This window comes from Solea senegalensis, linkage group LG17 (assembly GCF_019176455.1).
Source record: "Solea senegalensis isolate Sse05_10M linkage group LG17, IFAPA_SoseM_1, whole genome shotgun sequence".
NCBI lineage: Eukaryota > Metazoa > Chordata > Actinopteri > Pleuronectiformes > Soleidae > Solea > Solea senegalensis.
In genome coordinates this window covers 7,518,141-7,542,617 of record NC_058037.1, presented here as the reverse complement: position 1 = coordinate 7,542,617, position 24,477 = coordinate 7,518,141, and the positions used below count along the sequence as shown (strand labels likewise).

General features: G+C 41.5%; 1 protein-coding gene across 3 annotated transcripts in view; it reads left to right on the top strand.

Moving 5' to 3' along the window:
* Positions 1-24,477, top strand: part of LOC122783631 (kelch-like protein 29) — a 165,830-nt gene that overhangs the window by 105,892 nt on the left and 35,461 nt on the right. For all 3 annotated transcript variants that reach the window (XM_044048388.1, XM_044048386.1, XM_044048387.1), the window contains one exon: positions 19,174-19,312. In XM_044048388.1, coding sequence (XP_043904323.1) covers positions 19,174-19,312 — 139 coding nt within the window. The remainder of the gene's footprint in view (positions 1-19,173; positions 19,313-24,477) is intronic.

Sequence of the window (24,477 nt, the reverse complement as noted above, 5' to 3'; positions counted from 1 at the left end):
GGGTTGCTCAGGAGCAGATGCAATGGCAAGAAACGCTCTGTGAAGCCTCAGGAATGACCTGGTTTTCTGCATGTTGTTCACCGTAGAACCTTTAGCTGACCTGCATCTAACTCAGCATGTATCAGCATAAAGTTAATGTGCTACACAAACAGTAATCTGTATTAATCAGCCACTGAAGCAGGTGTTTCAGTTTGATGGATAAATTAGTGTCATAAACATTGTTGTTATTCTTACTGGGAAGCCTCAATGTAGGAAAGGTAATATGGTCTGTTTTACCTGTACCAATTTGTCAGTTATGAAAATGGTGTTGCATTTTTTTGTTTGTTTTAGGCCTTAAAAAGTTCTGAAGAAAGAACGATATGATGTTTATTTTAAAAAGTGTGAATATGTGCTCTGTGGGCTTCTAAAAACCTGTGATACAGTACAACGTGCTGTTGATGTATTGGAGAAGATAAATGGTTCTGGTTTCAAGGTACTGCTGTGCTCGGAAATTGGTTGAAAGTGTGTCAGGTTTATCTTTTCACCGCTCATAGTTGCAAGGCTCACAGGGCCTACTAAATGTGAGGCAGGAAGAGCTTTCAGTCCCTGCCCTCACATCTCTCTCAAAATTGTTTGAAGTCATGTTGACTTGCACTGTTTTTGTGAAGGTGCTTCATTGCTCCAGCTCCATGCCTGAGTCTGTGAGCCGTAAATTGGTGTTTGGTTTAACCTTGGAGTTTATGACGCAGGGCTCTAGAAACAGATGCTCGCAATCCCCGACCAATTTTCACATTTAATGAAGCTTTTAATTTAGGTTTAGATTGTTTTCTTTTTCCTGACTCATTTTGATCAATAAAATGTGTGCAAATGAACTTGTAGATTGCAAAAAAGCAATTATTTTGGGGGCCTGCCGGCAATATATTGAAATGAGACTGCAGGTAGAATTGGAAATGGATAATTAGATGAGCTTGTTGGTTGGTCCAGTTTGTTGAATGAGAGGTTGAATAGACTGTCGTGATCCATTAACCATGTACACGTCAAAACATATTGACCTTCTTCTTACTGGCTAAAGAAGCTAGAGTTTAATGGGAATGAGAGTATTTATAAAGATCTATTTTACAGAAAAGGGAAAAAAACAAACACGATTGTGAAACTGGGAACACTGTTGATGGGATTTGTATAAGTTGATATATTTGGTTTGTATCGTTATTGCTGTACGGGGGAAAGCAGAAGGGATAACATCCCCGTGTCAAATCGAAGACATGCAGTAGTACACGCTTACAATCTCATGTAACCTTCTATGAAGGTCAAACAGAGGCACTTGAATCTCACATCTTCTTAACCATTCCAGCTGTTTTGTCATCCTATGTGGCAGTGAATAGATATTAATAAGTATCCCGTTGGGGCAATATCACAAGGACAGAGGAAAATAGGTAACATGATAAGCACTAGGAAATATGCAGCCTTGACGTCTCTGTCTGCAGACTAGAACACTCACTGCTGTTGTTCTGTCTGGTTCTTCCCGTCGGTGTCCTTCCGTTTCTGCCGTCTTCTCACCCACTCAGAGAAGACACTAATCCCATCCTCCCGCAGGTCTTATACATTCGGTTTCAAATCAATTAACACTGCAGATCTATGTGGCAAGGGTGTCTGTTGTTCCTGCTGTACTGGCATAGTGGTGGAATATGGAGGGTGAACTCCTGCGACCTGCATTTTGTTTACTTCTGTTACAATTATCTTGTACCTGACATTTTCTGCTCAGACAAAAATAAAAGAAGAGAAGCGGGACGTGAGAAGAGAAAAGCATCTGCAGGTTAGAGGTCAGTGTTTCTGCAGTCCTCTAATGGCTGAGCTTTGGATAAGAGGGTTGGCAAATCTGATCCCTGAGCATTACATTCACATCTGGCATCAAAGTATGAAGTAAAAATACACTCAGATTGGATGGACCTCACCGGTAAAACCAAGAAAATGGAATAAATGGGCCCTAAATCACACTCTTTGACGTGTAAGACACTTGGTATCCGATGAATTATCACCCTGAAATGAATCTAAGAGATGATGAAAATGAAATCCAGCGGCAGTGGTGTTCCATTTGGACACAGAGACTGTAAGTCACGAGTCGTGTGTTCTTATAGTGGTTAAAGTAGTATTTCACATCTGCAGGTATTACAGATATTTTTCGCAATCATTTTAAATACCAACGCTGCTTGAATTGCTGAGTGAACAAAAGTGAGCCTGCCGACACAATGCCAATAACCGGTGATGTGCAGCGGGTTTTGTGGCTATTTTGAAAGCAAATGCCTGGATCTTGGAGGAGCTGACAGAGCTCTTCCTCCTTTCTAAAACTGCACAACATGCCACATGACTGTGTGTGCATGCCTATGTGTTTGCGTGTCCACAGCGTTTCGGGTGTGAGTGCATGGATGTTTGGTCAGATGTCAGCTTCACAGCCTTAAAGCCAAGCACTACAGTGACAGAAATCACACTCCATGTTTGATTTGGCTTTACCTTCATAGGGAGCAATTTGTCTTCGCGCTGCATCAGCGGGCACATCAACGACTGTGTGCTCCTCCGTGTGTGTGTGTGTGCGTGTGTGTGTATGGATTTGTCATATCTGCCTGCATTGCTGTTTACTGTATGTGTTTGTGTATGTCTGTGTAAATGCCATATGTTTGTGTGCCGGAGTGTGAGTGAGGATTCACACAGAGCAGCTTGAAGGCAGCTTTACCCTCATCACCTACTGAGACATGTCAGTCACCAGGCTGTGATCTGCCCACCTGGTTTCATCATCCTCAGCAGGGCTTTTCATAAAGCCGGCCTGTCATAGTGTACAAATCAAACTTCACACCATCTTGCCAGTGGTTAATTTCCTTTACACCACCTACTCCTTGCAATTTCTTTTTTTGTTTTTGCATTTGTCTTTTTTTGTTTCACGCAACCACGGATATTATTGGAATTAAATTGGGATTTGGAAAACCCTGTAGACACATCCCCATCCATAGTTTAGAAATGTGAGCGTGCGAGATGACTAATGTTACTGTTAAAAAAAAACAAAGGGACACAGGAGGTGAGAAAGAGAGGGATGCAGAGAGAGTGTGAACTTCAGAGAGAGGGAGATGCCGAGAGCAGATTTGCTGTGTGTCTATTGACCAAGTCATTAAAATCGATGGCTGTCCTGATGGATATCAGCTGGGGGAAGCTAGTGCCGAGCTCAGCAGGGACAGACTTCCTCACTGCAAATGTGATTGAGCACCATTTAAAGGCAGTTCATGGCTGGGAAAACACATTAATATCAAAAGGAAGCTATTATTTTTACACACCCAGGCCTGTTTTTAAACGTGACTGTTGTTTATGCCAGACACTCAAAAAAATGCCTTTGATATTATTTTCCCCAGCTTAGTTTCAACTCAGAATTGAAATGACTGCTGGTAGCGACAATATGGTTGAAGCTGATGGCAGCTGGTCAGTAAATGTTTTATAAATAAAGAGCTGATGAAATTCAATGTTTGTTTAGAAGTCACCTGCTGCAACACAGAGCATGTGCTGTGGCTCCTGTACCTCTTATGTCAAACGTCGTTTTAACGCTTCCTTCCACCTCACTGTCCCATTCTCTCTCTCACACACACACACACTCATACCAAAACAATTGCATGTATATATGTAGACATGGGGTGAAGCGCGCTACAGTGTAAGGCAGGGACACATTAGTCATGTTCTCTCACCATCGCACGCATCCAGCAGCACCCAGCAGCACCCAGGCTTCTCGCTATGCCCAGGAAGTTCATCTTCCAGTCAGCTCACATCAGCCATCATCTTGGGACCAAGCTGCTCTGGAGCTGCTTGTGAATGCAATTAAGATGCCTCGCTGAGTTAAGATCAGTGTTTTTTCTTCTTCTTTTCTACGGTGAGACTGGCGCTGGGCTCAGCTTTCCTTCTGTTCTAACCATTTCATCTGCCTCATCTTCCCTATTCAAACGCGGGTCTTAGCAAGACTTTAATTATGTATTCACTTCTGTTTACTTTTGGCCAGAGCATATTGGCACTGAGGTGTTAGTGTCCACATGTATTGGCTCTACAGCCATTATTGCTGCAATATTGCCACTAAGTGAGGAAATTATAAATCCCCAAATTAGTGCGATAGTGACTATTTACAAGGCCAGGCTGTGTGTGTAGGTGGTGATGTTTAATTGCATGAGATAATGTGACTGTTTTCCACGGACTTAATCATATCTCACTAAAGGTTATTTCACCCTCACCTGCTCTTTATGGTTTTACCTTATTACTAGTTAATGATGTCAGCGGATGTGATAGTGACATTTTATTTTCAGGTCACGCAGAGACATCTCTCACCTCTGAATATTACTCTATAGATTGAAGCGGCTACAGTTATTATGGAGACACAAAGCCTGCTGTGTTATCAGCGTTATTTATTATTTATTTCTGTTATTCATTATGACGGCGCATAAATATTCATTTTTCAACCGCAAGAAAGTGTTCCTAGCATGACAGCCCGTTCAAACCAGTTATTAAAAACACAACCAGTTTGTGATAGCCTCACTGAGACCATTCATCACAGCGTGCACATTAATTAAACCCTCCCCTTTCCTTTCTCTCCCTCTTTCTCTGTCTCTATCTCTCTGACTTGATGGAGTGCAGAGGATCCCGAGTTCATCCTTACTGCAAATTGTACAAAAGTCTGCCTTTCACCAAGACAAATAGACGCTGTGGTGTGGTGGGGTTTTTTTTGTTTTAATTTCACATATGCTGACTTGAATCAATGTACACAGAATGAGCCGTGGCAAATTAATTAAAGTCAGTGTGGTGTTGTGCAGGGTGACTATCTTGAAGCTGTCCACATTAGGATTAGCCAAAGTAGAACTGTAGTCATTATGATTCCAAAACAGGCTTGAATTGACACATGAAATGCATGGATTTGAAAGTGTTTTCCCGTCTCTCTCTCTCTCATATACTATTTCTTAATTCTAGATAGTATTAGTGGAAACTGAAATGGGATTCGCAAGAGCAGAGAATGCTGCAAATTATTAATGAGTTTGAAATTTATTCCAGTCACTGTGGACTTGGTATGTGCAGGTAATTCTCTTAAATGAACACATGCGTTATGACAGTGATGTGCTTTTGAGTAACCTTGAGTACGTATGGGGCCTACATATTAATGATATTGACTCAAACATCTCATTTCAGAACAGCAGGAATGGTCTGGAGACCGCTGCGTGCATGTTCAGATGTAGCCGAGCAGCAACCTGACGCTGTCTCTTTAACTTCGCAAAGGATGGCTTCCATTGAGATGTCTAACTGTTTTTAGTACTGCTCCAGCTCTCAAGAGACGGCAAGAAGGAGAGGGAGGGGAGGAGAGAAGAACCACTGTGTCATAAGTGGGGAAAGGAAAGCTGCTTGCCCTCGTTCTTCCTCTCCCTCGTTATCGTATTTTAAAGGAGAGGAGCCCTGCCAGGAGCCCCATACATTACATCCCCCCACAGTTAATATAGGGATGGTGGATAGCTCATTAAGATTGATCATTCCTCGTCCACCTCCACCATGCAGAACGCAGCACCGGCTTCATTAATCACCAGGATTTCAAGATAAAGCTCAGTGGCGGCACAGTCACAGGACCTGGAGCCTGACAGCTCGGCTGCTACGCGCATAATCACAGATGCGGTGCAGCCAAGGAGCAGCTGCCCGGCTCCCTGCCACGCTACAGGGGGCACCATATCTATACCTCTCTCTCTCTCTCATCCTCTCCTCTCCTCATACTATACTCTCCACCCCCCCCTCCCCTCCCCAGCTGTCCTCTTCACTGCAATTGTCTGTCTGTTGCTTTCACTCTGCCACCCTCGCACTCCTGACGTCATCCCTCCACATGCTTGTTGTCTCTCAGCTACCCCTCATCCTTACATCCACCTGCTTCCCATAGCCATTTATAGCCTTTGCTTTTTCCTCCCCTTTCCTCTCTCCGTCTCCATCCACCTTCCTTTTTCTTCACTCTCATCTTCTACGTCTTACATCCATACTGTACCTGTTTACCTGTTCCATGCTTCTTTACCCTCCCTCTGCACCTTCCTGCATTCCCTCCTCCAGCTGGAGACGTCAGCCATTTCTCTCACATGCTTTTGTCTTTATCTCTGTTTTCTCTTTTTTTTGCTTGGTAATTTCTTACTTAGAGAATGGAGTGATGAAAGTGCTTAAAAGTGTCAGGTGGTGATTTCCAACCACTAACATCCAATCACACTGTCTCTCTCGCTTTACTATCCTCACAAAATGTCCCCACTTTCTGTCCAAAGCCACAGCTTGTCCACCAAAGCTGTGGCGATTGGATTGAGAAAGAACTGAACATAGGAGTATTGTTTTCAGCCCTCCTAGTTTTCCAGCTCTGTCATTTTTCAGTTAGTTATGTTGGTTAAATCATTTTAGCTAAACAGTCCACGTGAGTGCTTTGAAGGATTTAATTTCTCTTCACCAAAGTTGTAGTTTTTAGTAATTCTGTTTGAGTTTGCAAGTCATGGTCAGATTTTGTTTAACTAGATTAAAAATTAATTTCCCTCCGTGACATGTTCTTGCCCTTTATTGTACACTGAATTTAAAAGGATATCTGAAGTATTAATAAATTGAACAGCTCTCTCAAGAGTGCAATCGGGTCATTAGAAATGGTCTCAAAATCAGGCATTTTCTGAGGGAGCCATTAGTGCTTTTTGTTTTCGGGGTTCTTGCAGGTGAGCCACTTTTTCTGGTGCAACTCACTCTGATACTTCTTCACTTTGCAATCAGTTTTAAGGAAAGTGGAGGAAGGAACGCAAAAGCAACTGACCCACAGTGCAGCTTGGGCCATTCTTGACCATACTCTCAGTTAATGAGTTTCAGTTCACGCATCACTTAATGTGTGAATTAAGCATTACACTCTGCAAAAAATGAAAATATGTTCTAGTGTTATTGACTTGAATTTAGTGTATCCAATTTTCTAACTTATTTACTTACTTATTAAGTGTGAAAATACTTTGACTTGTTTCAATGTATTTTCTTCTTGCTTCAAGAAAACTTAACAAGTGCCATTTTGTTGCTGCGCTGGCAGATACTTTTGCTTGAAACAAGTCATTTGCCCCTAATAGTTGTTATAATTTCTTGGTTTTTAGAGGCATTTTTTGCAGTAAACATAGACGCGTCACCTGGGTGAAAGAGACATTGTAGCATTGGGGGGGACACAAATGACAAATGTTGGTTTGTTAATTTGTTGCTTGGTCAGTCGATTGATTGGTTGATGAACAAGCCGCAGAAGTTACTGAACTGGAGTAAATTAACAGTGTTTTTTTTTGTTTGTTTAATTTGTTTCGATTTTTTTAAAGTGACGCTTGGATCGTATACTTTTGGACACCACTCACGCACAAAATAACCCAAATGAGTTGCCTGCATTTGTGATAAAAGATGGCACCGTTGCTATGAGCTGCAATGTTGTCTCCAACTGGAATGGTGCAATTTGCCTACATTAAAATGTGCGCTACCCACACTTATGGGAGCAAAATTGATTTGTATGTCAAGGAGTTTCAAAGTGAACGTAGGTTACACCCTCAAATGGGCCTGAATCTCAAACACGTAATGTCAAAGACGATCTAATATGACAAGATTAATTACCACAAGTGAAATGTCGATGTGTTATTCCACACATCAGCCATGAAATGGGTTGTAATGCATTATCAATGAGACTGAGTGTAAACACAGCAGATGTTAGCAGGAAGCCAGTCAATAGCAAATGTTTCTCTCTAATAAGAAGGCATAATTGCAACAGGAAGGTGACGCGATATCCAAAACAGCAGCAGATGCTTCACAACATCTCAGCAAAAAAAATCCTGAAGTTGTTCAGCAGCATTAATTTGCTAATGCTCACAATGTGCTCGCTTATCTCAGTGCATGGTCAAACTTTTCCTTCACGTAGAAACTTTTAAATGGGTTTGATAATGCATGCGGGGCATCTAATAAATACTAATGACAGGACCAGACATTAGCAAGAATGGCTCCCCTCGCCAACTCATTATTCCACAGATTCAGCAACAGGCTAGACATGTGAAGATACTGGATATAATTCCTCTGTGACAAAGACAAATGATAATGGCCTGAACTGCAATCAAGAGATCTTTGTAGGTAGTGCACTCTGTAAGTAACAGACTTCACTTTTACCTTTGCATTATAACAGAACAGGGTGAGAGGGTGAGCAGCGTGTTTTTGTCGTATAGTTATAGTGTTGATTGTCACCATACCTTATCTCTCTTTCTCTTCGACACTTTGTTTTCTATATATAATGCTGCTCGCTGAACTGCGGCACGAAAAAACTACTGTTTGAGAGAGTTAAACTTGGATTAGAACTTTTACAAGAGCACATCAGCCACACATCAGCATTGGAGCGTGCTGGGCACAATCAGAATTTGTGGGGCAATCCAGCCGTCTAATGGACTGTTTTCTGTCCCTGGAGAGAAGGATGGCAGCAGATGGAAACGGAGAGCGAGGCAGAATAGAAAGAAAGCGGTGACAAAAATGTGATGAAATGCAAAGATTACTCGCCTGACTCCACCATAGACTGGGAGCTCATCTCAGGTGTGCAGTCTGCTGAGAAGACTGCCTCGTACAACCTAACCCCACCGCTAACCTTTCTGCTTGGGCTGCTGTGACTTTCACAAAGTTACCCAGTAAGCACATATTGTCTTCAGGGGGATGTGTGACATTTATCTAAAGCTGCCCTGGTGACATGGGAATTTGTTGTTGTCGTTAGTTGCATTTTCCTGTTGTTTTGGGTCGATTTGGAGGCATGAAGCATGTAAGGAAGGTAGACTAATAAATACAGGCGGGATGTGAGACATGCTGGGCAGCGTATCTACATTCTCTCACACATATCCTGGCATCTGTCCTCGGCCATCAGTGCGTGCCTAAATGTGAAAGGGGAGCGGAGCGTCTGGCGCGGCTTAGGCTTTGGTTTCAGGCTGCAGTTAGAGAAGCAGAGGAGAAAGTAACTTTAAACTTTTAATTAGTTCTTAAGTGGACTTAGCACTTTGTTTAATTTGAAGTATGTATGTACCTTTATTCAGCAAGGTATTGCAACTTGACATCTATTCTTGTATTCTTAGGGGGTATGCATGTACTTTCAATAGATACTTTTTTAAATATTTAATGCTAAAGCGTATCGTGTATTTCCACTAGGAGTAGTTCAACCACATGTTTGGACTTTTACTGTTGTGTGTATAGTCTTGATGTGTGACCTGTGGTGTCACACTCCACAGGTAGTTTCCGTTTAATTTCTGACATAATGTGGATGAAACAAAGGGAGGACCACTAGTCAAACACAACGCATCACGGCAGGAAAGGGCAGCAGGACACAAGAATGTAAAACATTCCTAGCAGAATGTGCATAAACAGAAGGAAAATGTAGTTTACGTATAACAGGAAAGCAACGACAAAAAACATGCATAAGGAACAGGTCAAAACATAAGAAATGAAAAAGCCGTATTCCTCTTGAAACAAGCCTGTCAGGCAAAACAATGGACGGATAAACAAATAATATATAATTACATAAATATAGATAAAGTTATTCATGTTTAAAATAAATGTGTCGTTCAAATGAAATGTTCTTTTGAGTTGATTTGATATGTTTGGTCTGCTGCATTTTATAGCCCACAGCAACAGCAATGCAGAGTCTTCATCCTTTGCCCCTAAACACAATCACCCGACGCCGGCTTTGTCAGCCACTGACATTTTCTACTTACATTTTATAGTGGCTGTTTCAGAGATTGTCCCTTAAAATGGGAAACGTTGTATATCCAAGCTATGGAAAACCTTTGGATCAGCGCTGTAATAGCGAAATGTTATGCTGCCAAAGAAAATGCAGCACAACATTGTGTCCTGCGTCCTTGCTCAGTCACTGTGAGCTGCTGCATTGTATGAGAAGGCCATCTGTTTGCATAAATATATTTATAACTCTTGTTTTGCTTTTTAAAACGTTTATTGCTTTGCCAAGAAGATGAAATTTCCACTCAGGTGAAAATTCAGGCTTTGGATAAAAAGTCAAGGGGGACTTGTTTACACGACGACGGAGCGCGGAGATGATGGCTTAATGTCAAGTCTTATTCCCGATGTGCACTTGTGAGTCAGGACACAAGTGATACGCCACTGAATGTGCAGTTTACGTGTGAGTAAATGTGACACACTCAGACTGGAAGGATGCATCCACACTGACACACACGACTGCTGTCCAGATGACTCATTCCACTCATTGAGACGATGAGTTGGACAGAACTCTGGCCCTTGCAGTAATTTACATTAAACAGCAACGTAGCACTTTAATTAAAAGGGAAGATGGAGAAGTGTTACATACCCACTCTGTTCTAATCAATTCCCCTCTAAGCATACAGTATGTTATCTACACAGGCCAGGCATTGTTATTAGGATTATTCCCGTATGACATTGTCTTGCCTTAAGTTGTGTGTGTGTTTGTGTGTAGGTGACTGTGCTTTGGCTCCGCATTTGTGTGTGTGTGTGTTCCTGCGTCAGTGAGTGTGCTGTTGCTGTATAACTGTGTCATCTGGTGCGGACCAATGACTTAACCCCTCAGCGAAAATGACGTGAAAAAGTTCACGTTGCTTAGTTTAAAACAACGGAAAAATAAAATCTGACATAAACTCCTCACAGGCGTGTTGCCGTTTCGGCACAATGACAAAAGAGCCAATCCACAAATTCAAGCCTTAAACTTGGCCAGAGTAATAAACTGGACATTTTGTCTCAAGTTCCTAAAAGCAGCTCTTCTAAGAAGCGCTCTTAAAGCTCATAAATTTCCAGGAAGCGTTTAGATAAATAAATAAGGAGTTAGAATCCTAACTCAGTCAGTGTGATAATGAACCGGCTCTTCCAAATCATTGTTAGAGCTTTGGACGATTTCCTGGTAATTGTTGGATTTGTGTTGCTTCGTTTTGAAAACGCAGTTTGTTCACAGTGATGAAGAAAAGCTGAAGTGACTGTTGCTATGGGACAATTTGGCCATGGAATAATGTCAATGTAAACACATCTGTCGCCCACAGAGACAGACAATATATGGAGAATTGTTAAAACCACACTACGTGCAGTGATATCGTTATTTGTCATCATGGCGTATGACGGGGCCCTTTCATGTGTGTAGAATACTGTAATGGTTGATTGGCTGTCAGAGCACGGCGTCGCACCAATGAGAGCGCTTTCATCCACACTCCACGCCTCTTTCTGCTCCCAGTGGCTGAAGGGACAGAAAAGTGACTGCTGCTTATCACTGGAGCAGTTAATTCAACTAATTAGTTTATAATTATTAGTTCACTCAGTGTTCATTACACCTCATTAGTCCATCTTTCTGCCCCGCTCACTTTATTCAGTTGTAAGTCATTATTAAAAAAAAAGGGGCAAGAGGCATAGGGCGCCACCGGCTTTGATGTTTTTTACGTCTGTCAAATTCGATGATCACTGGCATTTGGACTGAAAGTTGGTCAGACGCAGGTTTTACCGGTAACGTTAATCACGGTTTAAGAGAACCGGGGTCAAGTGTAAGAGGAGGACACACTTTATACTTTAGCCTGTACAAGAAGGAGTTATTTTAAAACTGCTTACATTTACAGCGCAGTACTCTCTTTAACAGCCTTCACGTCCACGTCGTTACTTGCGTTGCTTTTAATCCTTTTTTGCTTTCCTGTCATGTGACCTGACATGGTGACAGCTATTGGCGAAATCGGTGTTACCTTTCTACACCATAATTACGACCTACTTCTGGTTAAAAAGTCATGTTAATTATACGGATGTTGAAGTGTCTCACATTCGTTTGGAGCATTTTAATTGGAAGTGAATGTAGACATCATGGTGTGATATGTTTTTTGTAGATTAAAGTGCTTTTAGCGAGAATAAACCCTGCATTTCTTCTTTGGATTTTTTTTTTTTGTAACAGGAGTCATGTCCCAGTTATTCTTAGGGTAGAGTTACTCCCATGGTGCCATCGAGTGGAGGTTAAGCTCACGCTACACTGATTGCAAAGAGAAAAGAAAGATATTCTCTCTATTTTTGTCATTCACTGGGGCGAAATGGAGAAAATTGTGCTGAATTTATTATTGTATTTATCGATGCTATTATTTCGTTTGATTTTCAGACTAAAACAATACTAGCACCTCTTTGAAATACACACAAAATATAATATGTTGACACCAGCAGTGTGGTTACATAGGCACAGGGAGCAAAATCCAAGGAAGCTTTTGCCATTTTCATTCTCATCTCTTTTGCCTGGAGGAATGAAGGGATATCACAGAGTTCTTGTTTGCGAGCCACAGGTGTATCCTCTTGATAAAACCTGTTTGAGAGTGTTTGACCACTTGTCACCTATTGTCCCACCCCCCCCCCCGCCTGGATAATGAGGAAGCCTTTGCACCGTGCGAGACCGGAGACTTTCTCCCCTCCTCTCGACACACAAACACAAAGAACGAGAGAACATCGCATGACATCCTGTCATAGTGTTGCAACAAGCCAACAAATGCTCCCAGGGCTCTCTTTGTTTATGATCTTCCTCCTTAAAGCCTGTGCTTATATTTACCTTGACTTTGTTCGACTAGTGACAATTGTTTGCCTGCTTGTACTGTATGTGTATGTGTGTGTGTTGTGTGTGTGTTTGTGTGACTCTTGCACCAGAGGGGTGTATGTAAATGTGTGAGTGTTCAGTGCAGGAGAGAGAAACTCACTGGTTTTCTTTTGCTACTCAGTCTGTGCAAGTTGATATTTGGATGTAGCTCGCCTACGACATTTAACCAGACTACTGACCTGGTCTCTGTAAACAAGCACAATTGATTTATTGAATGAAGTGTGTCTGACTTCAGCTTGTTAGTAGACATTTTCTAGTTCACCTATTACGGAAAAGACCAATCCGACATTAGCTGGCTTCTAGTTGGTACAATGTGGTGCTCCATTCTGTGCCTTTCTGCCATCCATGAATTTAAAAATATTTCTTTCTTAAAGCTGGCAGAGCATAAATTCAATTCCCTGGATTTTGCCATATTGTCTTTTTCTTCTTCTGTGTACTAGCTTCTTTTCTTTCTTGGTCAAAGCCCAGCGGCAGGAACTGTGGAGCGTGCACAGAGCGATTAGGCCAGTTAATACAAGAGTAAATCAACTTTATTTTAACCACATCGTTTGGATTTGTTAGCATCCTCTTTTAGTAACACAGTAGTTAAATGTTTTCTCACCTCATGTAAGTGGGTGTCTTTCCTCACATGCCTATTGGAGGAGAAAACAAAGGCCCAGACAATGTCTCTTAGGGGCACACGTCCCCCCCCCCCTGCTCTGTCCAAACTGGCTGAAAGCATCGCTGAGGCTCCTGCAGCTCAGCTCAGCAGATTTGAGCAGAGTTGAAAATAAAGCGTCCTCATCATGGACTATTCTCTGAGGCTTCATGGTGCCACTGCTCTCTCACGCAGCCCGAGACTCGAGGGGCCTCAAGGATTTCTGAGGCCTTACGTGAGGTGCATTTGCTGGGAGTAGTCACTAACTGTTGAGACGTCTCCAGAAATGAATGTGGCACTGATTGTTAAAGGTACGTTCAGAGACGGTTTCGAGTAATTGCGCCTTCAAGAAGACTCAGGCTAGATTGGGTAACGCCACGTGCTAGCTTTTATCTAAGTAAAGCATCATTTGTTCAGCACATGGCAGCGAGATGAGTGGCCTGATAGTGCTCTTGACATTTTGCACCTGTCAAAGAGTGATATTTAGCCATCGCAGCTTTCAAAATGAACTGTCCAGAGCTGGAGACGCTGGTGTTAAACAAAAATGACTCCAATGAAACGGCCCTTTTGAAAGGGGTTTGCTTTCATTCTCGCTTTTTGTGTGGTTTTCCGTTGCACTTCGTGTGTGTTGACGATGTTAACAACGCTGCATAAAAATAGAGTGTCTTTCACTGAGGTCTGATGATCCTAATCAGTTAAATTTAATAAAAAAAAAAACAGATGATTCTGTTAACTATCGACTGTTAATTGATAGAAAGAAAATGTTGAATAAACAGCTAACAGGAAAACTACTACATCAAAATACGATTATTTATTTATTTATTCTGAATATTGTATGAATTTAGAGTCAGTCTTGTAATTCAGACATGTTTTCAATATATTTCCCAAAAGCAGCTTTAATATGTATTTAATAAGTCTATGAATTCATTTCACTAACTTTTATTTGACATCCTTTTTTTTTTTTAGCAACTGGGCCAAGAATTGAGAAATATATTTCCTTTTTGAAACTTATGTCTCATAGTGTGATGGCCCTGATTTTTAAGTAACGGAGCGTGGGAGGCACAGCGATAGAAAAATCAATTTTTAAAAACGCACATTAGAGAGTCAAGTTATAATTTCAAGAATTTTACATGAAAGTTTCCTGGGCTTCAGAGCTGAAATTGAAACTGTTTCCCTTCTGTTGTGCTTGGGACCTGAGGTTGCAGCATAGAGAGATTTCATTATTCAACAACTTGTGTTGATGGTGAACTCTTGACCATCTCGCTGCCTGTGAGTGTGGGTGTTTTCTAAGTGTGCAGTTAGAGACATGGAAACCATTTCTCATCAAAGTCAGCAGAAGAAGCTTTTTTTTTTTTCCAAATAGATCTGATACTGCGCAGATGTTTCCGAATGGGTGGTAAACACAAGTAACCCACACTATGCATCGGATAATTTATTAACTTTAATTATATTTTAGTGCCTGTGTAGCGCTTCACATGGGAATAACCCTCATAAATCCTCCTGACATTATCGGTGTTTTACTGTACATTCAGGCCTTGTGTTTTCCACAGGGAAAAAGACACTTTTGGGGAACTCAACACTGGGAGACTTGTGTTGTGTGCATTTATTTTGAACCATGGTCTTGGCCCACTCTGATGATTTAGTTGTAAAGGAATATTTGAAAAAGGAATTTCTCAAATGCGTATTCTTGTATGAGAAAGCCCATTTTGATCAGAATACCTCAGTCCCATCTGAATCTACCCTAAACACCATAAAATAACAAAAGCAGATTCCCTTTTGTCATTGTATAATGAATTAATTGAATCCAAATGAAATTTAATTAAAAGAAAAAGCACATTTATGCTTAACAAGTAGTCAATTAATATCATGTCACTTCAAACCATAACTAAATGTTGTTATTGAATTAAAAGTATTTTTGTTTTAATCCTTTTGATAAAGGGTGAGGTTCATCATCATGGAATGTAACATTCTGTCTGATTGAGATTTTAATTTAGCACAATTTTTTTGTATTTCGGAACAGTTAATTTAGAAAGCTGAAACCGACAATAAAAAAAAATCTGTTTTTAAATTTGTTGAATTTCTGTTGATTTAAAAATATTTTTCAAGATTTTATCTCAGTCAACTGTCAAAAAATTAATGTATTTTCTCTTTTAAGGCAACAAAGTAATTGGTAATTTTTCGAATGGAAAAATAGGTGAAAGTCGCACGGAAAATTCTACTGATGTCTCATGGTCTCAGAAAAGAAAACCCATTATGGCAGAGTTGTACATTGAATTATTGATCAGCTTGCATGGTTTGTTCTCAGTAATTAAGCTGTGAGTGTTGCTGGAAATTGATTGTTGAAAGTTTAAAACGGAACAAAAAGGCCAAGGTGAACACGCCAGGGCCCTCTCTGCTGCAGTGTAGAATGTGGACAAATATTTGTCTAGTTGTGCTATAGAAAAAAAGATATATAAGCAAAAAGGTCAAAACATGGCTGAAAAAGTAAAAAAAAAAATATTACATTGATTTCAAAGGTCAATTTACAACCAAATTAGTTTGACTTTGATTGTGTGGTTTTGTCTTTATTTAAAATGATGAACCCTCTAAAGCAGGTGCATTATGATGTTAAAATATTATGTGATTACAAACTTAGTTGAAACACAGCCCAGTGTCTACGGCGGAATTTTATATGTATTGAAAAGTATCTCAGACACGCTCACAGTAAAAAATAACAAATTAAAAGCTTCAAAATAAATCCCCACAAAGCCTGTTGCTGTAATGCACACGTCTACAATGTGTCCTTTTTTGTTTTCATCTGTCTTTCCCTGCAGTTCAAGCCAGTTGGCAAGTTACTCAGAAAAACACAGAAAATACGAACTCATGAATATTTATCTCGAAATTTGAAACTTTTTTTTCTCTTTTCTTTTTTTTGCCAACACAAAATGGTGGTTCTCTGGAGACGCATGTAAATTGCATGCAGAACCTTAAAATGGCGCCATGTATGGCAACCAGCCGTGTGCTCGGTCGCCCTTTTGTAACAACCAATCATAGATCAGTAATTGACTTACCACACCTCATAGAAGCATATGCTGATTGGTTATGGGAAATCTCACCCAAGGAGCCCATTGGCCATAGCGCTCCGAGACGTCTGACAGTAGAGTTACTAGGCTGAGCAGCAGAGTTGGCTCAGTGTTCATACCCTCTGTAAAATGTGTCAACCAATCATGAAGAGCCAGCACTCTCCGTTGTTATTATTGTGAACAGCTTAGGGGCAGGGAACCACCTTGGCACATTTTATCACTGCTTGCAGGCCATGATATACTCCAAAACAAATATAGACTCTGTGGCGCAGAACTTGACAGTCCCCAAAAGAATTTTTGTCCTGTACGAGTATTGAGATGTTGGGCTTTTCAAAGCCGCCGTTGAACATGGCTATGCCTCACACTCTTCACGCCCCAACCCCCGAGAATGGGGACGCCATGTGCAGTTTCATGGTCCCTGGTGGTGATGAGTTGTTCCAGTGCGCTCACAGATCCACCCAAGAAGCCATAATTAGCTTTTCCATCAGGCATTCAGGTGTATCTGTATGGCGCTGAGGGAGGTGGCCATTGTTTGCCGACAAGTGGAGTTCTCTGTCTGCCCCACTCACTTGCTCCATTGTTGGGTCAAATGGATGGTATGCAGTGTGGCTGATTAGAGGTGAGAGCCATATCGCTCACTCGAGTCTCACTAATGCTAACGCAAAACTTGTGTGTGTATTCACTATTCACGGTCCAACTGACAAGCAGCAATGGAGTGGAATGTGGAAAGTGCAGGGAGATGGATGAAAGACAAAGGCAAATTCCAGCTTTGTGTTTGCATGTGTGTGTGTGTGTGTGTGTGTGTGTGTATGGCCTGCTCTAACCATACAGCACAGCAGACGTATTGTCGAATCTAGTATTATTATTTTTATTATTTAACTGGGACTCACATTCACTGTGTTTAATAACCAGGTCATTCTCTCTGGCCGTTCAATTCTTGATGCAATAACTCTGAAGGATAACCCGGGCTTTTACCAAGGCACGCGTCTGAATTACACCTTATTTGTCATGAGTCTTTATACTGTATAATTTCAGTTACTGAATTCATTCAGCGCGGATCTCCCGCTGTCAGTCAGGAGAATGGAAGGAGCTAAATGAGTAGATATTCTTGGCAAATAGACGGACGAGTGTCATTCCGGGGTTAATTAAATCCCTGATTTCTAGTCTGGCATGAAGACTTACCTTTTTCCAGACGATAACGAAAAAAGCCCTCCTATTTCAGCTGGGGCGTTGCCAAAACAATCAGGACTGTGCAGAGCACGTCTCCATCCATGCACATGTGCACATCTTTCTTGTTACACGTGACCTTATTGATAACAAATGTCTCAGCTTTGACAAACATGTTTATGCAAAGGTAGTGGCCACATACTGTATATCACGTCGGTTTACATCACAGACTACACTTTGTGCCAAATAAGAGCAGACACACATTTCTGTCTGTAGCATACCACTGCATTTAAATCTATGTGCTTTCATTCAGCGGCGCTCTTAGCAGTGGGTCGTTCGAGAGATTAACAAAGCTACAGTTTTAATTATCACTCCAAAGGCTGTAGAACAAGTTGCGAGTGTCCCGCTGGTTTTCTCTCTCAGCATCCCATCATGGTGCCTCATTATGACACATCAAAACAAGGCCCTCCGACCCAGCGCTACAGTAAGGCCAGGCCTTAACGGTGTGACTGCACCAGATTATACCACAACACTGTGTACTATGACCTTCAGCAGCACAGTGGTTTACTCCAAGCATGTTTTCTCAGATTGTGTTTTGTCCCCGTTACTGTAGTTTTGTTTCCAGCGAGGGAGACGAGGGTGGGTGGTTTAGTTTTCTGAGAAAGAGAGAGAGAGAGAGAGAGAGAGAGAGAGAGAGGGGAGAGATTTGGGGATAAGAAGTTGTTTTCTCTTTGAGCACATTTGAAGGTCAACTCAATGATGACTAGGGCATTAGTGAGGAGCCGAAATGTTCTATTTTATTATGAATAATGCATTGACGGTGTCTCTGGTTTCAGCCCACGATTTTCCTTCCACTTCTAATGCCTCAGTTTCAATTGACACAAGTCAAATTTCTTTTTCTTAATACAGGCCCTTTCACACTAAACTTAACAGGCGTACCTGGGATTTTTAAACGTGGGTGAAGATGCTAAAAAAAAAAGGCAATTAACACCAACCCCACTGCTAGTGATTGGTCTGTGTTGTTGTTTTTTTCACCCCTGCGTCACCTGTGTGGGAATTGAAATGTCATAGATGCACCAGAGACAAAATGAGTAGGAAGAAGGCGGCACTAAAAACAAATCACTATATTATATCTTTTACTTTATATATATATATATATATATATATATATATATATATATATATATATATATATATATATATATATAAAACATAGTAAGCATTAGATGATCTGATTTATGAAATAAATAATATTGAGTGTTGAAAAGAAAGGATTCCTGCAAGGATACAGCAGACAAAGAAGAAACGAGCGTGTTCACCTGGGTCTGACATTCACACTGATGCTGATCGCAGCCTAAGCCAATTAAACATAATCCCACTGGTAAAAACGCATTTAAAGCAGTTAAACTGATTGAACAGGGTTTTTGTGACCTGTGGGAAGAGAGTTTTCTGCTACACATTTGCATAAAAGCTTGACCAAAAATGTTCACTCCTATCTGTGCATGTCACTTCTTGTCTATCATGTAACGGACACTGTTTCTGTGACTGGCCAGCGAGGTTGTGTTCTTCTTTAACCTGCCCTTTTTTTTTTCTCTGTAACATTCTGTTCTGTTTGTTGTCATGCTGTTGTTGAGGAACATGTATTCTAAACCCAAATGTGGCATTGTCTGTTTCTTTTTCTTGTTCTACAGAGATGTTGAAGGAGTTGAACCAACAGCGCAGAGAGAAAGAGTTTACAGACCTGAAAATTATTGTTGAAGGCAAAGAGTTTGAAGTCCACCAAAATGTTCTAGCTTCCTGCAGCTTGTATTTCAAGGACCTGGTGAAAAGGTTTGCCTTCGCTTCCCCTCCCACCAGCTGTTGATCCAGTCTGTTCTTTTCATAGGGCGCATTTGTGTCGTTTTCTTTTCTTTTTTTTCTTTCCCTTCCCCTCTCTCTCTTGCAGGTGTGTGAAGACTTTGGTTCCTAACACAGGGCCAGCAGCCATTCCTTCTTCCTTCCCACTCAAATGAATGTATTTGAAACTGGAGAAAAAAGGTCAACCTTCGTCATTACCTTTCCTCCCCATGTAGGGCAATTTAACCACATTTCCATTTTAATGAGCAGTGAAAATGTTCCATGACTGGGGATGTTTTAAAACTCACCAAAGGGCCAAAACAAAAGAATCATGCATTCCACACTTTGGGTGGTAATTTACCAAAGCCACGCTGTCTTCTGTGGGCAGAGGGATTTTTGTCTCCCAAGCTACTCTATTTTTCTGTTGCTATTTTGTGAGTTTTTCGCTGCAAAGCAACCTTTTCATATGCTAATACACCCTGGTTAGTTTAATAAGACATTTTGAGAGTCATTAACAAAGGACAAAACAAAAGCGCAGTAAGACAACCTAATGAACCACCACTTTCCCAGGTTAACACCACCCTTCACTAATGTATTTATTTAATATGGATCCAAGTAATTCCCCTATATTTCTTCCCTTCATCCCCTATTTTTTTATTTGTCTTTAAGGGCTGTTTTGTTTTCTTGGGTGCCCGTCTGAAGAAAAGTGTGTGTGCGCGTGTGTGTGTCAGGCGGAGACCCTTTTAGTGTCTCTGGACGTCTGTGCACATGTGTGAGCGTGACAGTTAAGTCTGATAGTGCAAGTTTGTGTTTCTTTATCTGCCGTGGAGGAAATGCCATAAGTCCCTAATGTCCTCATCCTTACTTCAAATCCTTGCAGGTGTTTTCGGCTTGATTGAGAGTCCCCGGGACCCATAGTTGTTTTGCCGCCTTGCTGTTTGTGTGCATGAGTGTGTGTTGTTTTGTTTTTTTTGTTCTCACTTGCATGGCTTGTGCAAATACAAAGAAAAAAAAGACAGTCGCTGGAACGCCTTAAGGGAAGTTTGCCACTTTGCCCGCGCCGCGCTGCCTCCACGGCATGCTCATCACAAACCTGCTTATCGGCTGTGGCCTGTTCTCTCACCACTGATACACTTGTTCCTCCTGAATGGGGATGGAGTGACGACGACCAGAGAGAGCGAGAACAGTGATAGAAAAGCCACAGAGCCACGTCTGTACTAGGATCACTCATCTCCATGACAGCAACACTCCTAACACCCTGTGAATGAAAATGAGACACTCAGGCCTCCTTTGACTTTGACAATGGCAGAGAAGCTTCCTGAGAGACTAAAGTGACTTTGGGTTTAACTGAAGCCCCAATGCTGGTGAACCTGTCTATCAGATTGTCTCGTCGCTGCCTCTTACCCGGGACGTACTGCAGCCAGATCGCTTATGTGCGAAGACAGGGGTCCTTAAAAGACTCCGGTGCTCCCAGAGGGAGTGGTCTGAATTTCATGAAGCTCATTCTCATGCCCGCTGCTGCTTACACAGTCTGATCCTCCTTGTTAAATTTGACAGTTTAATTGAGCAAATTCTCATTAATTGCTTAATTAATTATAAAACCATTTGGTTTTATTAACGTGACACTCGTCGTTTTTCATCAGTTTATGTCTGAAATACAAATTATTCACACCGAACAGTAACTGATAACTTTGTTCTAATGATGTCATTTCGGAAGAAGACTTTTCACCACACTGCACCATCAACAGCAATGGTTGTTGATTTTAAAAAAAGCGTGTGGTCCCTTGACTTCTATGGAAATGAAAGTTGTTGCAGAAGGGGACAGCGGTGAAGAGTTGACAGGAGAGGACCAGAGGTGTAGCACAACCAAAGCATAAGAGCCACTAAAGAGTTTTCAGGGGGAACAGAAGCAAAGAGGAGCATTTTGCCCATCGCTGTGAGGGGGGCAGAGCGAGCGTGGTCAGAGAGAAGCAAAGAGCCCATCTGTCATTGAGACACAGCTTCTCATGAGCCACTCAGGTCACTTTTTTCAGTGCAGCTAGAGTTATGCTGATGCTGCTCGTGGCTGGCTGCTGTCCACATTTTTATGAGGTCATGTAAGAGAGACATTGAGAGACAGAGACTTCATCTCTTTATATGTTCTGAACCCACTGTCCCCCACCCTTTTCATTCAGGAGGCATTCACTGCAGTTCAGAGGCCCTGTCAGCCTGCTGTAAACCACCCGTGTGTGTGTGTGTGTGTGTGTGTGTGTGTGTGTGCATGCTGGAAAAATGTGTGTGTGTGTATAAATGTCCTTTACTTGAAGTTTTACTGCATGCGTGCTTGTCTTGCGTGTGTGTGTGTGTGTGTGTGTGTGTGTGTGCACGTACAATGCAAGGACATGGTTTTGTGTGTTATCCAGGCAGGCTGCCATTAGTCAGAGAGAAGGTAGAACTAGAGGGTGAGGGAGTGCACATCATACTTTTTCTCCCTGACCTACCCTGCACTCATACACACACACACACACAACCTATGACTAACTTACAAAATCAAGGTCTTTTTGGCAAACAGCTGAAATTTAGCAGCATGTAATAGCAACGCAATATAAATAAGTAAGTAAGTAAAATGGATGTTACATTTTGCTGCATTTCTTCACCAGGACCTTCTAGCAGAAAAGACTCCATGTGACAGCATGAGACTCAATAACCACACTTAAACATATCAATTGTAAATTCTACATCACATTCTCAGTTTTTACAAGAATCCGAAAGCACCTGCTTCTATATTTTACCAGTTCCCCTCCACTGCTCAGCCTCAAATAGTCAGGCAATGTATGGTCATTCACCCCACCAGCTTACCCCGTGATACCTGAGGAATATAATGCCTCTATGAAATGTACGCACACGTCTGCCCTTGCCCTCACCCAAAAACCTATTACCCTACCCTTTAAAGGACCGATGCACAGAGCAGGGAGACAGATCATCGCCGGTAATTCCATTTTACCCCTCAGGATTTTCAAATAAGTGTGCTCTGCAGGCATTTAATTTATGGCCACTGCATCAGTAATGTAAAAATCTTTCAGCAGTCCCGACACATGCTTAATGCCATTTGTTTTTCTCCCTTCTCCCTCAGTCAACCCATGGGTTTTCTGTGCGCCCGCGAGACAGGGAGTGTTATGACGATGAGACGGGCAGAGAGCTGTGTTAAAGCCCATTACAGTGTCGGCTCTGTGTGAACTCTGCAGCTGAGCCCAGAGTGCACATAGCACACTGTAATACTCACTTTACATTTCAATTAGCAATATTATTCTGACTTGCTTCAGACATAGGGTCACTTCACCCACATCCCGAACCCCATTTTCTGCCTCATGTAACTATTTGGTTTAATTTGTCTTACGTTTTGCATACAATACATTCGTCTGTGAATTTATTTTTTTTTGTTGGAAAATCCCTTCTGTTACAAGGCAGCTCCCGGCAGATATAAAACACAATGCATTTCCTTCTCTAAATCTATAGCCTAATTAGGAGACACCATCAATCATTAACAATCTGGACTGGATAATGTGTCCTCTGTTATTGTTATTTTTTTATTATTTAAAAAAAGTATATATTTGATTTAGATGACTACATCCATCTTTTAAAAAATGGTATGGATTCATTTTGGGGAGGAGACTTTCCTAAAGTACTGTAACTTATAATGAACCTGAAAGTAAATGCCTTTGACCTCCATTGATCTGGCTTAGAGGCAGGATTTTCTCTATTGGATTTCTCAAAACCTAGGCACCATTTTTAAGTTCCAAAAAACAACCATACAATCCTGAGACTAGTCATATTTCATTTGATTTTAAACTCTACTGTATTGGCTTTTGCATACGGCTCTGCCGTCACTCTTATCAAGTTTTGTCAATCCAATGTTTTTTGTTCTCATGCTGACGGCCCCGTGCTCATACTAAGACGGATGTTTTGGCTGTAAAACTCTCCACCTGTCATCCTGTCCTCTTTGTCCTGCAGACAGAAACTCAGACTCGTTCCGGCCGAATAGCCTTGAACTCTCCCAAATAATACCTCATGTTATGGATGGAATATAGTGGCCTCAATACTGGAATGCAAACATAGGCAAAAAAATTGCATCCCAACACTGATAAAGCTAGCACAATAAGTATATTTATTGTTATAATTTATTCCTGATTTATGTCGTGACAGGATCTGTAAATGCAAGCCATTTTTAGCCCAGACAGCGTAGGCTTTGCATCTGAATAACCTTCCATCTTAACATGCCTTGGTAGCGCACGTTTTGCCACAGAAAAAATGGCTTTTATGAAAAAGCTAAATGTATTCCCTGTAAAATGGGCTTTTTATAGGTTGAAGGATGTACTACGCGCGTTTGCTTGTGTGTGTGTGTGCGAGCGAGCGTGCGTGCGTGCGTGCGTGCGCGTGCTCCCCTCTCTCCTCTCTGCTTCTTCTCACCACCATTTTTGACAGTCTTTGCTGATTTTAAGACTTCCTCTTGAGTAAGTGGTGCATTTTTCACAAACAAATTTCTTTGCCTGAGTGTGCCCATGTTTTCCCCCCACTTGTCCTATCTCTCTCATGTCTCTTCTGTCCTCCTTGCCGCCCACTGTCACTATTTAAATTCAAGTCTGCAATCAGATGCAGCATAAATATCCACCTCCTTTAGAAGCTCCAGAAAAGTCATTTCCATAACATGAGTGCTCTGCTCAGACAAACCAGACTGCCACTCGAGCTGGTTCCAATTGCACTAATTGACCAGGTTGATGAGCATGCTCTTCTTTTATTTTTAGCCCCTTTGCCTCTCTTTTCTTCACCACCTCCTTCCATCATTTTAACCTTGAACAACACTCCCCTTCCTTCTGTCATTACCTGCCCCCACTTCAGGGCTTTGTGCGGAAAAAGGGCAATAACACATGTGGCTTTTTGCTTTGCAGGAGGAAAATGAGTAACTACCTTGGTTTTTCCAGCCAATGTCCATCCAGAGACAAATGCCATTGTCTTTTATTTTAATTAATTAATTTATTATAATTTATTTATTTAATTTTATTATTTTTTTTTTTTGGATGTCCTTCTCCCCTTTCACCTCCTGAGTGCGCTTTAAATGACAACTAATGACTCAGTTCATACACTACAGGCTACTGATGGTTATTGCAGCGGGGACAGAGGCT